This window comes from Ursus maritimus, unplaced genomic scaffold, assembly GCF_017311325.1.
Source record: "Ursus maritimus isolate PB19 unplaced genomic scaffold, ASM1731132v1 scaffold_19, whole genome shotgun sequence".
Lineage (NCBI taxonomy): Eukaryota > Metazoa > Chordata > Mammalia > Carnivora > Ursidae > Ursus > Ursus maritimus.
In genome coordinates, this window is record NW_024424341.1 from 45,311,758 (window position 1) to 45,329,848 (window position 18,091).

At 55.7% G+C, this 18,091-nt stretch overlaps 1 protein-coding gene across 1 annotated transcript; it reads right to left on the reverse strand.

Annotated features, from left to right (window-relative positions):
• Positions 1-1,945: 1,945 nt before the first annotated feature.
• Positions 1,946-18,091, reverse strand: HPN (hepsin). The gene is made up of 12 exons (XM_008712083.2): positions 18,076-18,091; positions 12,378-12,479; positions 12,254-12,295; positions 7,208-7,337; positions 7,004-7,126; positions 6,849-6,889; positions 6,234-6,399; positions 5,940-6,130; positions 3,197-3,292; positions 2,855-2,997; positions 2,511-2,675; positions 1,946-2,292 (listed from the first exon to the last, which is right to left on the reverse strand). The coding sequence occupies exons 1-12, from the start codon at positions 18,089-18,091 to the stop codon at positions 2,254-2,256; spliced, it is 1,254 nt and encodes a 417-aa protein (XP_008710305.1). The 3' UTR covers positions 1,946-2,253.

Sequence of the window (18,091 nt, forward strand, 5' to 3'; positions counted from 1 at the left end):
GCATTCCAACTTACATCCCAAAGGCTTTTCTATATTTGCAAGTGAAAATTCAGCTAGAAGCACTGACTGTGAATGCAAAGCCTTGCTTGTGCTCCTGATACGGTTGCATTCAGTGGGCTGAATCCTTCTGGCTTGGAGATGCGTGCCAGTGACACGGAAGTTGAGTTTGGAGGGTCAACTTTTCTGAAGATCAAGACCCCCGCAGAACATGACGATAACCCTGTATTGTCATCATGGTTCTAATAGTGGCTTTTTGGGGGTGGGGGGAGCACAAGACTGGTGGAGGCAGGAGGAGAAACTGAGGCTCACAGACCCCTGGCAAACACAGGAAGCTGATAGATGACAGTTGAGTGAATCATGATCCCTCTAACTGCCTCCCTGCCTCCAAGGGAGCAATAATGGTGGCAGATACCAGAGTGGCCACCTGGTCGACCTGTTTCCGGTAGACCTGTTATTGGCTTTTAACGCACTAGGTCCCCTAGAACAGGGCCACCTCCTCTCAGGTCCCCCAGGGCAGGCCATTGCCCTCTTTTGTCCCCTGCAGAGCTGGGTCAGGTCTGCTCAGACCAGCCCTCTCCTGCCAGGGTAAGCTGTGTCCCCTTAGGCTCTCCAGGACATGGTTGTATCTGCTCGGGACCCCCACCGTGGGGCTGTGTTCTCTCAGAACCCCTGAGCTTCATAAAACACAGGCACCGTTCATTTTTCAGCTAATTCCAAAATTCTAACGAAACAAAGTGTGAGCCAAGTCTCAAATGAACGTCTCAGATAGGATGGGTCGGGCCGTGCAGCCATGTGCAGACACTTGGAAAACCTGCCTGGAGCTTGAATGAGACTGGGCAGTTGTGTGTGTGTGTGGGGGGGGGTTGGCTCCTGAAGGACAAAGCAGTGTTGGGGATCAGCCACACTAAAGGTTTGGTATCCAGGGAGTGATGCTTGGAGCATCTTCCAAACGGTCTGTTATTTGAAGGCACTTTCCTGTGTCTCTGTTTTAGGAAATTGCTTGGGTGCATGCAGCTGAGGGGCAGCACATTATAATGTTTGTCACTGGAAGTCATGGGAACCAGGCTTCCGTGAGCATTTTCCTGCAGACCAGCTGATTTTCAGCAACAAGTGGAGTATTAGGGCAGAAAATGCTTAATTTCTCGTGGCCATCAAGCCTCTATGAGATCTGCAGATACTCTAGGGAACAGAGTGGGTCCCAGGGGAAGCTGGGACCCAACCTCCAGCCCAGATAAAGGAAGGGGCAGGGGTCTCAGGCTCTGCTCACGGGGTCTAGCACTCCTGTCTCCACCCTACAGAGCCTGGTTTCTTGTGTTGGCCTATGGTGAATGTCTTTTCCCCCCCAGTGGGCATCTACATCCCTTTTTTTTTTTTTTAGAAAAAACACTCCATATTCCTTTGGGGAACCCCCTACACTGAAGTCATATAGTTCTTGAGGGTCAACCCCCTGACTCCATGCATCACGTGAACAGTGATTTGATGAGGGATGAGCATATGACCCAAAACTGTCCAGTGAGAGCCAGGCCTGGGCCTTTCTTGCTATAGCTATTGGGAGAAAAGCATTTCCTTTCCACTGGGGCTGCTAAGTGGTCCATGGCATATCAGCCTAGTGTTTGGGTGGGTAGGAGACATCTCTGTCTCTGGTTGTAGGGGCGTAGGGGAGGCTTCTTGCAAATAAAGCTTTTCTCTATACAAAACCAGATTTTGGAGAGGAAATGAGGCAGTTCTGATGAAAAATATTTGAGCAGCTGGATCCAGCAGAACCTGAAGCCGCTTGCTCCAGGGCATTTTCAGTTAAGTGAACCAATTAATTTTTTTTTCTCTTAAGCCAGTGGGAATTGGAGGATAATGCTCCCTGCCTGATTTGTGCCAGTCCCTAATTTCTCTCTTCCCTCCCCGACAAACGTCCTCATTGCTGTTTACACTTGCAAACTCAGAGGCCATGTTAATCAAAACCATCTTTATTATTTAAAGAGCATCCTGTCATCACGGGCATCTAGATGGGGGTCCCCAGATGGCAGAACAATATTTACATGGGGGTCAGGAGGGTGAGGCTCGGGTGGTCCCAGGGCTGAGTGGGCCCGCCACTGTGGAAGAGAGGAGCCTGGAGGAAGGGTATCCTTGGACCTGTGGGCTCAGCCCAAGAAGAAAAACGTCCCATTCCGGGCCCAGGGTGAACCCCAGCAGGTGGGGCTGGAGCCACGTGGGTGAACTTGGGCCCTGGAGGCGTGCGCATCAAGGAGAAGCCACAGGTCAGAGCTGGGTCACCATGCCGCTGGCTTCGGAGTGAGTCTGGAGAAAGACAACTGGGGGCTTCTGAGGTCTGAGAGGCTTCCCCAGTCCCACAGCTAACCTCCCCTCCGCACAAGCCCTTGGAAATCCATCTGTCCCCTAGGGCACCATTTCTAGCCTGAGCACAGTTTTCCAGAAAACCCCTGCCTCCTCCCCTTTCCCCATTAAGAGTCCCAAACCCTCTCGCCCTCTGGCTCCCATCTGGGCCTGACGTTCACCTTTATGGCCTGGAAGATCCACTCCCGGAAGTCACTGACTTTGGTGTAGACACCTGGCTTCTGGGCCAGGGCACAGCCAGTGCCCCAGCTCACAATGCCACACAGCCGCCAACGAGGCGTCCGAGAGATGCTGTCCTCACACACGAAGGGGCCACCACTGTCACCCTGGTGGGAGAGGGGAGGCCTGGCTGGAGGCCAAGAGGTCATCCGGGAGGCCCTCTTGGGTAGCTAGGGGCTGTGGTCACAGAGCTCTGGCCCTGAAATAGGGAGCCCAGCCACCCACAGCCCTGTGTTCCCATCCCTGGAGTGGCAGGGGCTCCGGGCCGCCCCACCCAGTCCCTCACCTGGCAGGCATCAATGCCGCCCTCAGGGTAGCCGGCACAGAACATCTTGGGCTTGATCTGGTTCGCGTAGAAGTCGGGGCCGTTGCAGACCTCATTGCTGATTATGGGGACTCGGGCCTCCTGGAGTACCCCAGCCTGTTGGCCTGGGGGTGTGCGGGCAAGGCTGGCAGAGGCTGGGGAATGGGCGCAGCCCCCTTCCCTCCTGCTGTCCCCCCCCCCCAGGCTCTTCAGCGGCCCTGGGCCCCAGGACCAAGAAGCATTTGCCTTTCCAGCCAGATTGCCTTTCCCCAGCCCAGCTCCGTCTCCCTCACGGTGGCTCTGCAGGCAGAAGACAGGACTCACCGTAGTACTGCGTGTTGCCCCAGCCAGTTACGGTACAGATCTTGCCGTCCACCAGGGCCTGGCCGGCGGCTGGGAGGCACACGGGCTGGATGTATTCTGTGAGAGAGACCAGGCGGTCCAGCCTCTGCTGGCCTGGCCCGCCTGGAACAAAGCCTCTGTCCAGTGGCCTCAAGGGTCCCGGCACACCCTCTCCTCTGCTCTTTTCAAATAACCACAGCAGGAGCTGCTGTCCCCTGAGAGCGCACCAGGCACTAGATGACTTCCTGCCTCGGTTCCTCCCAATTCCTGGCAGTCCAGAGAGCAAGGGGCTACTATTAGCCCTTTACAGAGGAGGGAGATGAAGCCGAGTCACTTGTCCAAGGTCTCGTAACGGGGCAATAATAGAGCTAGAATTTGAACCCAGGTTGGCCTGGTTCCCAAGCCCGCGTACTTAACCGTGGCCCACAGGCCACCCCCCGCCTAGAAGGCACCCTTGGGAGAAATAGAAAAATGCATCCCTGTCTTTAGATACTTGACTCCCATCTGCCAGAAGATCATTGTAATAGATACACAGGCCTACACCAACAACAGTGGCGCCCCTAAGATGTGACGTCCTTGTGCAGTGCACAACCCACACCACAGTCCTGACAGCTCTGTCTACTGCCTGCCTGCTGGCGACTTCATGGGCCTAAGCGTCAGAGCTCTCAGATATAAAATGGACAGGATAATTGTTTCCCTCAGAAGTTGTGGTGAGAAACTGGTGACGCCCTGAGCAGCACACTTGGCAAATAGGAAATGCTCCCATAACTAGTAATAGTAATAAACAACAACAACAGCAATGACTGTTTGTGTTAACTGAGTGCTCACTGTGTGCTGGCATTGCTCTAAGCTCTTTACTCAGATTACCTTTCTTTTTTAAAGACGTCATTAATTTATTTGAGAGAAAGCAAGAGAGAGCGAGCTTGAGCCGGAGGGGGAGCAGAGGGAGAAGCAGGCTCCCTTCTCAGCGGGGAGCCTGACATGAGGCTCCATCCCAGGACCCCAGGATCATGACCTGAGCTAAAGGCAAATGCTTAACTGACTGAGCCACCCAGACACCCCTCATATTACCCTTTTAATCGTCTTGATAACCCTAAGAAGTCATTTAATGGATCAGGGAAACTGAGGCACGGAGAGGTGAAGCCAAGATCACATAGCTGGTAAGCACCTGAATCTGATTCCAAATCCTGTGCTCTTACCTCCTCAGCCATGTGTCTCCCGGCCAAGCGGCTCCCACCCCATCCTCCTGTCCTTCCATGGACCCTTCTCTATATCACGATTTGTAACCCTCCCTAAAGACAAGGGTTTGTTTCACTTTAAAGAAAAATGTGTATCATCCCCTTTGATGGAAAACCAGGAACACAGAAAATAACCATAAAAAGAAGTAGAATGCAAGCTACAGAATGGTCCCGGCAGCAAAGCCAGGGGGTTACACACAGATTCCCGTGCCAGGCGGCCTCGACCCAAACCTCTGCCATTTTCCAGCCTCGGGACTTTGGAGCCACATTTACCTTCTCTGCGTGGGGACCTCCTCCATGTGGGAAAACAGGATCCTAAGAGGATCCACCCTCCCAGGGCTGCTGTGGGGGCTAAATGCGTGCAGGCTCCCCAGCCTGCTGAGAACAGGGCCCGGCACACAGGAGGTGAAGTGCGAGTGTTGGCGCTATGACATCATCACCGGGATAGTATTTAATTCTACTATTTCATTCACGTTCTCCTGTTGCCTGCCGAAGGCTCGTCATCATCCACGACTGTGACTTCATCAGCATTGTTTTTATTAATACTTTTGTCACGCTGTGGCCTGCTGAGAGCTGGCTCTCAGTCCACCGCCCTGCGGTGGAAAAGCCCTGAAGACATCCTAGCCCCCAAGGGAGTCTTTCTCCCAGAGAGCGAGGAAATGCTCCTGAAAACTGCGGAGGGAATAACTTCTAATTCCCTCTCGGGTTCATTCATAGATTTTTAAAAGCTTTCTTCATTTGCACTAACTGTATTTTTTGGTAACAGCTTCTCCGAGACATAATCCACACACCATACAGTTCACTCCCTTCGAGCAGACAAGTCAATGGCTTTTAGGGGGCTTGCAGAGAGGGTTTAGTGGCACGCCTGGCGACAGGAAGGTGCCCCCATTGCCACCATCGATTTGGGAACATTTGATCACCCCCGAAAAGAAATCCTGTATTCGCTCCATGTCACCTCCGAATCTCCCTGTCCCCCTCCTCGCCCCTACCTCACACCACCGCTACCCCTGGCAGCCACTAATCTACTTTCTCTCTCTCCAGCTCTGCCTTTTCTGGACATTTCATATAACTGGAATCATATAGTGGCCTCTTGTGTCTGACGTCTTTGCTCAGCACAATGTTTTCAGGGTGATCCGTTGCGTATCATGCGTCAGTGCTCCAAAACTCCTTCTTATGGCCACATATTACTCTCTTTATGGATCTACTGCATTCTGTCTATCCACTTGTCAAATAAACATCGGGGCTGCTTCTATCTTTTGACTGTCGTGAATAGAGCTGCCGTGAACAGCTGTGTCTAAGATTTTGTGTGCACCCGTTTTCCTTTCCTCTGGGCACGTAGCCCGGGGTGGAACTGCTGGGGCAAATGCTAACTCCATGTTTAACTCCCCTCGAGATCGTTTTCCCTATCACCATGGATTCCTATGGCTCTGTCCTCTGTCCTCCCGGCCTCTGGCGTCCCCAGGCCAAGGCTCAGCCCCCAGGCTTACCTGTGAGGGGCAGGGCACTGGACAGGTGGACCAGGGCGATATCATTGCTGTTTTCCTCACTGTTGGGGTCTCGAAAGGGGAGATAGCCCCCGTGGTAGACTACTGCCTGCACCCCCAGCTGCAGGCCATGGGGTGAGACCTGGGCCACAGCGCCAGCAAACACTCGCCATCGAGACAGAACCCGGTTCCGCCTACCGGGGAATAGGAGAGGAGGGTGGCAGCGTCCCCGGGCGCAGCCTCTCTCACCTCGCCTTTCCCCTGCCTCTCCCGCTCAGGGCTGTGGGGGACACTCACTCAGGGAAGCAGTGGGCTGCTGTCAGCACCCAGTCTCCGGAGAGCAGGGACCCTCCACAGAGGTGTGCTCCATCGTAACGAAGACTGACTTGCCATGGCCACCTGCCCAGGCTGGTGTCTTGGCCTCCCACGATGCGGTCCACAGGTAGCTTCCTACGGCCACAATCTGCAGGAGAGGCAGAGTCAGGGGCAACAGGGGGGCCTGGAAACTTCAGGACACAGCCCTATCCTTAGGGACCTATAGGAACATGGCCCTGCTTTGGGGGACTAAGGGAACATGGACCTGTCACCCTGGGGGAGTCAGAGGACACAGCTCCATCCTCATAGGATCTAACAAGATATGGCCGGGGGTGGGGGGTGTCTGATGGGAGGAGACCCTGACCTGAGGGCTCTGCAGGAACATGGGCCCATCCTAGGGAAGTGAGGAGACACATAGTCCCATCCCTGGGACCCTATGGGGACATGGTGATACCACCCTGGGAGAGGACACACAGAGCTCTGCCCTTGTAGGGTAAGAGGATTTGGCGGGTGTGTGTGTTTGGAGAGGGGATCTGATGGGACATGGCCCTGCCCTGGAGGGTCTCAGGGAGAAGGTTCCGAGTTTCAGGGTCTCACCTTGGCAGACAGTAGCCAGGAAACGGCCCCTGGGACAGTCACTGTGAAAGAAAGACAGGGGCAGAGACAGAAACAAAAGGGGAGGCCAGTTAAGACAGGAGAAAGGGCCCCCGAGGGTGGGCAGGCTGGCGCCCCAGCCCCACGGCCCTCCTCACCACACAGAGATGACCTCGAGCAGCCTCTGGGCCAGCGGCAGCCTCCCCTCGTCCACGCAGAAGAAGCCCGACGTGCCGTTGGCGCCCGCTGTCCGCACGTCCAGCTCCGAGTGGCCCAGGGCCCTGGGCAGGCAGGGGTCAGGCCTGCTCCTCCCACCCCGCCCCTCGCCACCAGTACCCGCCACCCCCAGGGCTGCCCAGTACCTGAGGAAGCCCATCTCCTCGCAGCCCAGGCCCGCCACCCTGGCGTTGGAGCGCGAGGAGCACAGCAGCCGCCATGTGCCCTCCGTGTCGTCGAACACCATGAGCCGGGCATCGGCCGGGCTGACCTGTACTGCAGGGCGACAGGATAGCCGCCTGGGTCACCTCCCCACCGTGCCCCCTGGCCCAGCCCCGAGGAGCTCCAGGTCTGAGTCTCTGTGGGAGCTGATAGGAGCTTGGGGTGCACCTGTGGGCGGGGAACCCCGGGGACCTTGCTGTCACCTCCTTGCTGCCTAAGCTGGCTGCGTAGGCACCGCACGTCTGGACCTCCACTCGGACATCAGATGTCGGGGAAGAGGGAAGTGGTTTCAACCACGTTCCCGAGACAATGGCCTGTGAGGCTGGAGCTGCTGGGGGCCGTCTTTGCCCCCATGTGGGGAAAAATAAGCCAACGTGGAGGAAAGCCAAGAGATGTCTGCCCCTTGATGGAGCCAGGCCTGAAAGACCCCCAGAACTGTTGGATAATAAGTGAATCGTTTCCCTTTTTGTTTAACCAGTTTTCTTATTTTCTCCTTTTGTCTTCTGCCACCCGAAGGCCCTTGACTAACACTTCAGATGGCCAAAATATTTAGATACCCTATAGTCTTCTAAAAAAAGAAAGAAAGAAAGAAAGAAAGAAAGAAAGAAAGAAAGAAAGAAAGAAAGAAAGAAAAGGAAAGGAAAAAAGAAAGAGAAGAAAGGAAAAGAAAAGAAAAGAAAAGAAAAGAAAAGAAAAGAAAAGAAAAGAAAAGAGAGAGCCATCTTTTTTTGCAGGACTTGTCCAAGCCTTGAATATACTAAAATGCAATTCTCCAAGCTGAGCATGTGGTATTCATTCATTCATTCATTGACTCACTCAATTCATTCATTCACCTGATAACAAGCATTAACTAGATGTCTACTCCATACCCAGCCCTGTAGGGGGTGATGCTGGAGGCATAAAGATGACCAAGACAGCCCTGGGCAGTGCCCTCACCAAGCCAAAATCTAGGATTGGGGGAGATAGACAGCCATAAAAAAGTCACTCAACCAAACACATCATCACCAACTGCGAGAAGAGGTGGGGTAGAGATACAGGAAGGCTAGAGAGAACGTGCGAGGGAATCCTTGTGTCTGGGGCTGGTTGTGTTAAGAACTGACCGTCCTCTTAGCCCCTCCCGGGCTACTCCCCACGCATGGCCAGAGGACCCGCTTCCACACCTAAGCCAGTCACAGCCCTCAGGCATATTTATTTCCATTTACCACTCAGGATGTGCTAGGCTCTATTTTGGGCAATGAAACAAATTGCCACAACTATAAGCAAATCAGAGAAAAGCCCTGCTCTGTGGAGCTCCAGGACCAGCAGGTGAGATGGGTAAGGAAAGGGACAAGTAAGCAAAATAGATGGTGTGTCACAAAATAAGGAGCCAGGGAGACAAATGTAGCTTGACTGAGGCAGGGGCATCCTGGCGCCTGGGGAGAACTTGCCATTTCCCACAGGCGGGCAGGGAAAGCTTCGCGGAGAAGATGGGGTGTGAACATAGATCTGAAGGAGGGGAGAGAGTCGTGAAGGGAGGTGAGGGAACAGAGAACTAGGCCGCAGGAACTTCAAGTGCAGAGATCCCCCCCTGGTGGGGGCGGGGGTGGGGGAGGAACGGCAAGGAGGCTGGAGCAGAGTGAGCAAGAGGCAGAGACCTGGGAGGTAGGCCAGGTCCGCGGAGGACTTCGCTTCTCCCAGGAGGGAGGTGCAGCCAGGGGAGGCTCTGAGCCAGCAGCGCCCGGACCTGACTCAGGGGTTCACAGGCTCCCTCTGGCTGCGGGCCAGGGGCAGACTGCAGGGGGCGCCACAGGAGCAGGGAGCCCAGGGAGGGAGTCCAGGCTGGGGAAGATGGAGGCCAGGCCCGGGCTGGGAGAGTGGGGGAGAAGAGTTTAGATTCTGGAGAGATTTTGTGGGTCAAGCCAACAGGGTTTGCTCACAGACTGGATGTGGCTGTGAAGGAGAGAGAGGGGTCAAGGACAACTCCGAGGTGTTTGGGCTGAGCTGCAGAAGCACGATGCAGCCGCCGTTGACCAGGATGGAACAGGGGGCAGGGGGAGCAGGTCTGGGGAAAGCCCAGCTGTGACGCCCGTGGTCCTATTCTCCTGACCCTACTGCACTGTTGGCGCCCCAGAGCACCTTCTAGAAAACCAGATCTGGGGCAAACTCAATTTGGCCTCACCCAAGCTGAGGGGTCTTCCCCTAGCCCCCTGATCCCAACAAGGGAGACAGGCGTTCTAGACCCAGTTCTAGAGAACTCCGTCTGCTGAGAACCTGTGTGTGCCCAGCACTGTGTTCCCCCTGCCCACCAACTGCAGGGCCTCGCCACACCACCCCAAGGCCACAAAGATCACCCCCGTTCTGATCAGAGGAGGAGGCTGAAGCTGGGAGAGGCGAGGTGCCTCACCCAGGTGAGTGAGCAGCAGAGACTTGCATTCAGGCCCGCACGACTCCAAACCCCCAGCTCTGCATGTTGCCCCAGACAAGCTTTTCCAGTGACTTCCTTACCCACAGCTGGCACTGATTGCTTCCTAGCTGCCTTGCCTTAATCGCGGCCTCCTGCTCTGAGGTGGGGGCAGGCGAGGCCTGGCGCCTCTGCTGATGGCGCCCACCACCCCGAGTTCCAAGACCCAGACTTGGGGTTTGAAACACCAGCTGGGGGTGAAGAGCTTCCAAATGGTCCAGATAGCGTGAGGTTTTAGGGAAAAAGGGATCGCTGTATGGATAGGTGTTGGGGGGGGGAATATCAAATGCCCCCTCCGATTATTTTTAAAGCCACGTTCTGTGCCACTGTTTCTCACTTTTCAGCTCTTTATTCTTGTTGGCATTATTTGCAAAAAAAAAAAAAATGTGTCTGGGTCATCTGGTTTTGCTTACTGAATTGTCTGATAGATTTAGAGGTGTGAAAATCCCAGAAAAATTAGGTGGGGATATAGCTTTGGGGTTGTTTTCATTTGTTTTGCAATTTCCCACCATTTTTGGAAAACCCAAGTATAACTGAAGGGCAGGAGGGCTGGCGTTGGCCGGAGCAAGGTCTGAATCACGGCCTAGTTGCTTTCCAGCTGGAGGCCAAAGACAAGTTAGTTCATCTCGGCAACTTGTCTTGTGCATGTTCATTAGGTGAAGACTTCCTGAGCACCCACTACGTGCAGGACACCGTCTGCGGCAGCAAACACAGTGCCCCTGCCCTCCTGAAAGTCCCCGGAGGTCAAGTGTGAGGAGAATTTTACCCCACGCAACAGGCATGGCCGCGGGGTGGAGGGAGCATGGGGCCCTGGGGGTGCAGGAATGCCTGAAGGTGAGACCCAAAAGCCACATATACCAAGTGGCTCAGAGCCAAGCACCGCATCATCCCTCCTGGTCCCCCGTGCCCACCCCCCTGCAGCTTATGGCTAAGGAGGCTGGGACTCAGAACAAGACTGGTATGAGGCCCCAGAGCTCAGTGGAACCCAGAAACTACTTCTAAGTGTGAGTGGCAAGAGGTGATGAGCCAAGACTGTGGGGCCAGGAGGGTCCTTCAAGGGCATGAGAACAGCCCATAGACTGGACCCTGGAGAGTGCCAGAAGCAGCGCGAGGTGAAGGCGGAAGAGGGGTCTGCCCCCTAAGAGCCGGGATCCTGCAGGGGGTTGAGATTTTAGCTCAGTGGCATTGAGAGCTACGGAGTGGCTTCTGGGACATGATCCCTCTGGCCTGCCACTTCTTCAGTGTGTGGTCTTGGGCAAGTCAGTTCACTCCACTGGGACTCAGTGTCCCCATCTGCAAAAGGGGGGGCGACGATAACAGGTCCAAGGTTACAGTGCGGGTGCGGCAGATGGTAGCCATGCCTACGGTGAATAGCTTGGCGGTTTCTCGAGAAACAGCAGGGTGTCGTGGTTCTGCATAGAGCGGATTTCGGCTGCCTGGGTTCAGATCCCAGAGTGGCCGCTTCCTAGCTCTGAAAGTGCAGCCAGCCACCGGGCCTTTCTGCATCTCGGGCTCCCCATATTAAAATGGGCTTTTGTGAGGGTTTAATGAATTGAAACCATAAAGCCCTGAGGCCTATGCCTGGCCCCTGTAAATGCTCGCTAAGTGCTGGGATGGTGACCAATGCTGACGTAGGCTTTCTCTGTCCGGATTTTCATTTCTCTTAGCATGAGCTGAGTCCTTTATGGAATTAGATGAGGCTCCTGGGAGTGAAAAATACATCCCATCACCCAACTTCCCCTTTCTTCTTGCTGCACGGGCCTACGGAATGGCAGCTGGGGGCTGGCACCCAGAAAATTCACCCATTCATTCCACATTTAGTTTCCACATCTATTACTAGTGTGGCCGTTCGTTCTCAGCTGTCTGCAGACACAGCTCCGCTGGGCCGTCTGAGAGCTATTCCTGGCCTCACCATCTCCCAGCTGTGTGTCCTCTCTGGTCTCACTTTCCACATCTGTAAATGGGGATCACAAAAGTAGCACCCCCCTCCCCCACCTGGAGAACAAGAAGGGGTCTCTGAATTCATACAGCGCCTCGCAAGTGGGCTCTGACCATGCCTCCTAGTAAAGAAACATATTTTTACATTTTACCATGTAGCCCTGAACTTGTGCTTTCTGGAGCAAATCACTGCATTGCTCTGAGCCTCAGTTTCCCCATCTGTAAAATGGAGAAAATAACAGCACGGCTCTTAGGGAACCAAAATGAAAGATTCACAAAACTTTTCCGTGCTGAGAGAGATGAGCTGTGGTCTTTACTATTCTAATCTCCTTCGTGCTTTTTAAAATGTGGTTTTCAACTCCCTAATTTGATTTCATGAGGCACTAACGGGTAAGGTATATAGAGTTCGGAAAACACGAGACAAGGTGAAGCACTTAGAACGGCAGCCGATCCGCAGCAGGTGCTCAGTACGAGGGTGCAGGTACTACTCGCATCTCTGCGCATGCTCACGCAGTCACTCAGAAATCCTTCCTTGAGCTCGCACCAGGTTCCCTCCGGGGCTCCCCCGAGGGTCCCGGCCTGCTTTACTCACCCGGATACAGCGGCTCCTGGTCACTCTTGAGTAGAAAGGTCGCTGCAGAGAAGGCAGAGGTGAGGGCAGTCAGGAAGAGGGCTGCGGGGGTGGGCAGGGGGGGAGAGGCACAGGGGCCACTCACCAATGGCCCAGGACGCTGCCCCGATGCCTGTCAGGAGCAGCAGGGTCCCTGCCGTAAGAGCTGCCACCTTGGGTCCGGAACAGCATGGCACAGTCCGGCCACCTGCAACAGACACCACGCGGGGACCGCTGCCAGGCCTGTCCTCGTCACCAAGGCAGGGTCTGGGCACTGGGCCAGCTCTGCCCTGCCCCCCAGGGCTAACAGCACGCCGGAGCCTGCCATGCCCTGGACCTGGTTTCTCAGGGCCCGCCCTCCCCTACAGTGGGGCCCACCAGGTGTCCCGCTCCCCCAGGCTTACAGCTGGGAAGGGGCGTGGCCGGGTCCGCAGCCACCCTCCCCCTCCCTCCCCGCAGGCACTCCTGGCACTCCTGGCACTTCTGGCATTTGCGGGCTCTCTCCTCCCCAGTGACGCTGCACTTTGCAACTCCTTTTCTTGAACCTCTCACTTCTGCTCACTCTCTCAGAGGTTCTTGGAGCTTCTTGGGGGCTGCGACCCCTGACCTCAGCCCTCTTGGCAGCTCAATCCCCTGCTGTTTGGCACGTTCTCACTGCTCCATCCCTCTCTGCTGTCCCAGCCCCTCTGTCCCCGGGCATTCCCCCCAAACCAGACCTCTCCCTCAGGACCCAGCTCCAAGGTCAAATATGCCCCTGAAGATTAAGAACCTAAGTTTGAAAAGCTGCCAGCCTCACTTAATAAAAAAAAGAAGACTTACCCTTCCTGACCTGGGACCTTGGGCAGGTGACCTCACCTCTTTGAACCTCAGCTTTCTTTTCTGTTTAATGGGCATCCACCCAGCACTCACCTCTAAAAACAATACTTAAAATTTCTCTTACATCATAGTAGCCAAACTCATATCACAGGCTTATTCTCCCAAGCACTGTCCTCGTTTTGGGGGAGGATTCCCATTTTTCGGACAGGGAACAGTAAGGCTCAGAGAAGTGGAGTGACATGCACGCGGGGACTCAGCCCGCAGGAGGCAGTGTGGAGTCCCGGACCCCAGGGCACATGGGGTGCTGGGGCCCAAGCGTATAAGCACGAAGCTGTGCTCCCTCTTGCCACGCCATAACAAGCGTATAAGCACGAAGCTGTGCTCCCTCTTGCCACGCCTGGCAAAGAGCAAATTCTCAACAAATGCTTTTACGTCATTAGAGCTGTGTGCTTCTGGCCAATACCCTTCACCTCTCTGGGCCTTAGTTTTCTCCTTGGTAAAAAGGAGCTTTGTTCATTCACCGTCCTACTGACTATCCACTCTCCTGACACCATTCTAGGCTCTGAAGATACATCCCAAGACAGATGAGATGCTGGCTCTCGTGGGGCTCACATTCTCATATGTGTAAGGTTGAGGGGAAAACATAAACAAGTAAACAAACTTGATCATTCCCAGATTGTGACAAAGTCTATGAAGAAAATAATGCGGTCGGGGCAGCAGGTGGCTTCTGTGGGGTGATGAGGGAAGGCTTCCCCAAGAAGTGACCTTTGAGCTGAGACCTGAAGGCTGAAACCAGCCATGCAGAGATCTCAAGGAAGAGCGGTGTGGGCAGAGGGAACAGCATAGGCAAAGGCCTTGAGGCAAGAATACGCATTATCTGTTCGAGAGAGAGACCACTGATACGGCCAGGATGACATGAGTTTGGGGAAGGCAGGGACCTAGGCTGGGACCGGCTAGGGAGGCCGGGTGGCCTAACAGGAAAGGGATTTTTATTCCCAGTGCAACAGGGGCCCTGGGGATTAAAAGCCAACCCCTTTGCTAGGGATTGTGGGAGGGCCAATGATGTTGGGGTCCCAGGAGGCTTCAGCTGGGCCTGGCGTGCCCCTGGGCCCGACTGCCCCTGGCCTCTGCAGGGCATTGGCAGGGTGGCAGGAGTCCCAGCTCCCCCACCTGTATCGCGGTCCTACAGCTGGTGGGCACAGGGCCAGACCAGCACCCAGAATGGAGCAGGGCATAGTCCGGGATCTTCCTGGGACGGCCATTGTCTGGGTGTCTTAAGAATTTGAGAGCCCAGGGGCGCCTGGGTGGCTCAGTCGTTAAGCGTCTGCCTTTGGCTCAAGGCGTGATCCTGGCGCTTTGGGATCAAGCCCCACATCAGGCTCCTCCACTGGGAGCCTGCTTCTTCCTCTCCCACTCCCCCTGCCTGTGTTCCCTCTCTCACTGGCTGTCTCTTTCTCTGTCAAATAAATAAATAAAATCTTTAAAAAAAAAAAAAAAGAATTTGAGAGCCCAGCAGTTCACGCCAGGGCAAGAGAAAACAAATACACCCTCCCTCCAAAGAGGCCGCAGGGGGCCAGGCCAGCCCTGGCCTCCAGCCCGCCCGCCCGCCAGCTCTGTCCCCAGCCATCTTCCTGGTTCCGGTGGGAGGTCTTGGCTCCTGCAGCCATTAGGCCAGTCCTGGTCCTTTTGTTTTCAGGGGTGCCTGTCAGGGCTTTGGGCCACTCCGAGCTCAGCCCAGAGGCGTTGGTGTGTCTGCCGGGGTGTATGGCATTGCCACTCCGTGTCTCTTCAGGTGAGAAGGACTTTATTCCATGCCCTCTGAGTCAGGGGGCTTCAGGCAGCCCTAAAGCAGGTGCCCCTGGTAGGACAGGAAGTGTCCTCGCTCTGGGTCCTCCAAGTGTGAGGGGCACACTCACTGCACGTCTTTCCTGAGGCAGGAAGTGTCCTCACGCCGGGTGTGAGGCAGCAGCGTTGCCGGAATTCCTGGCTTCTCCCTGAGGTGCTGCTCTCTGCTCCTCAAGGATGCTAAGGGCCCCCTCGCCTTTGGTCTTCTGTCCCCACCATCTGGCTGCTAAACTCTCACAGGTGACATCTTTGGCTCCTTGTCTCTGAAACTCCGCCCAGTCAGCAGCTTGTGTCTCAGCCCTCAGCGTCCCCAACTCCAACTTCCCGAATGAAAGTCTCTCCTTTGGCCTTTGGGACACCGTACGCGTCTGATTTTCCTGCCACTTCTCCAGAGGGGCCTTCTCCATCTCCTGACCCTCTTCCCACTCCCGGAAACCTGGCGTTCATAGGGTGGGATGTGGCCTCCCTCTCATGCTCCCTGCTCCCAAGTCTGTCTCACACACCTCCACAGCCTCAGTTTCCCGCTTCTGTCCTGCAGCCTCATAGATGCCTCCCCCTGGGATCCTCTAGGTCCTTCACAACCCCCAGGTCCCATACTGGCCTCAACGCCCCCCCCCCAGACCTCAGGTTCCATCTCAGAGGCCCCATCCTCAGGACCGTCCCTCATCTGCAGGACGCCTCCCTCCCCCACATAGCTTGCCTGCCCCATAGCCTGCAGACCTTCTGAAGATGTCCTGTCCACCCTCTTATTCCCTGCACCCAGCCCCACCCAAGCTGGGGGCTCAGCCTCCCCTCTGGTCCAGCCTCCACATGGAAGCTTGAGGATCGTCCTAAACACCAAATCCACCCTGTCCCTTTGTTACCTAGAACCTTCCATGACTCCCCATTGTTGCCCAAGACAGAGTCTAAGTCCCTCAGCCCCGTGATACCAGCCTTTCTAGGATATAAGCATGGCCGTCAGAGATCTGGGAGTTGAACCTATGCTTCCCCAAATTCCCAGACAGCCTTATGGGTCATTACCAGACCCCTGACAGAGCTTCCAACAAGCACCCACAGAACTTGTAAAAACCCAAGTCAGAAGGGAAACACAGAATGACTACTAGCGCCATCTTGTGGAGAGACCCAGCACCGCCGGGGCATCAGCCGGCCCTTCACCAAAAATAGTCCTGGGAGACCTGCTTCCGGCTTGCTCGCCTCATCACTCTCCCGGCGCAACTTCCGACATGACCTCCTCCGGAAATACCCGAATTCTCTACGTGCCACTGTACACCCGGCAGCTCATCAGCCCCTGCCTCGATCCATGCTCTTCCCTCTGCCAGGCACCCCCTACCTATTCCCGACTCACCCAGAGCCAACCCAGCAGGTATCACCTCCTCCAATTCTAAGTCCCCAGAGAGCACCAAGAACCTTGCCTGGGGCACACTTCCAAGTTAACACAACTGTCTCAGACTCGTGCGCCCTCACAGCCCTGGCCTAGGCCTGGCCTGCACCTTCCTTACAGCCTAGCACCAGCTGTTAATAAGGAAGGTATCATTACCATCATCCCCAGTTTGCTGATGAGGAAAGGAGGCCCAGAGAGGTGCAGTCACCTACCCTGGGTCACCCAGCAAGTAAGCACAGCACCAGAACCTTTCGGCATCTGGGTCCAGCTTTGACTACCGGCTCCAGGTCCGACAGCAGGGCTCCGCTACAGGACGGAGGCAGCTGCCTGGGGATACCCTGGAGCCCACTCAGCTCTCTCTGTCCCCAGACCATCTCTGGCCATCCTTCCGGACACGATCTGCTTTTCTCCCTGGTTCATTCACGCATGGGCCTGGCCCCTGGAGACTCCTTTCAGTCAGCTCCAGGAGGAAAATCGTCCCTAAGGGTCCGGGCTCTGCCAGCCACCTGCTCAGCAAGGGCACAGTGCCCCCCTCCTGAGCCACCGGGAGCCTGGGTTTGCTCTGGGCCCTAGCCGCATGGTTTGGGACTTGATTTGCTAACTGCTGAGAGCCCAAGAGGCCAGTGATCCGCACTGCTCATTTCAGCCAACACAATCAGCACCCCCTGACTCTCATGCCGTTGAAATCCTCACACCACCCTGTGAAAGGTGCATTCACCCCAGCTCCACTTCACAGATGAACACTGAGGCCCAGAGAGGGTAAGCCGCTTGCCCAGGGCTTCCCAGCTCGAAAGTGCTACCATCTGGAACTGAACGCCCGCTAGCCTGCTCCCAGGAAGAAGAGAGGGAGCCAGGCCCCGCTGGAAAGGGCAGGAAGGAAAGACTGGCCCCTGCTCCAGCCCCTCCAGCTACCTCCCAAGTGTGGTGGAGGTCGAGAGGGAGGCAGGCTGTTTGGAGCCCCCCAGGGCCTGCCAAGAGCCCCTCAGGGCCAGCCACTCAGGCAGGCGCTCGCTCCCATCATTCCTGGAGAGGTTTCTCTGCTCTCTCTCCCCTCTTCATCCATCCCTGCCGAGTCCAAAGTCCTCCCTCTGCTCTTTTGCCCACAGTGCGAAGAGGTGGGAGGAATGTCTAGAATTGGTGGGGGTCTTGGGTCCCTGGGACACCAAGCTGGCCGGCCTCAGTCATGACAGGTCTGGTTCACGGCGTGTGTCTCACGCGCTACGCCCCGCACTGGTACCTTGTGTGGGTTCCGTGCTCCCGGCAACCCTTGGGGGTAGCTAGGCAGGTAGCCTTAGGATTCCTGCTTGACCCGGGGGGTGGGGTGGGGGGCGAAATGGAACCCAGAGAAATGACGTCACTTGTACAAGAGCACACGGCTAAAAAGTGGCGGAACAGATTCGAATACAGGCCTGTGCGTTCAGCCCCAGAGTCTGTGTCCGTACCCTGGATAGCTGGTCTTCCCCTTAGCTCCAAGTAGGGGCATGTCCAGGGTTAGCTGAGAAATCACTGGGGTGTGAGGGGAAACTGAGGCAAGGAGCCGGGAAGGTAATATGGGGTAGCAGGAAGGCAGGTGGTGGCACAGCCCCACAGAAAATTTGGTTAATAGTTAATCAAGTGGAAGAGACTTCAGAAGGGGGTGGGGATGGGCCCAGGAGGGGTGCCAGAGAGAGGGGGCTCTGAGGGGGCAGAGGGCTGGGAGCAGAGCACAGAGGGAGGGGCGCCAGGCAGAGCCAAAGTCAGGACTCAAGGAACAGGGACTCACCCTCCTTCTCCGCCAT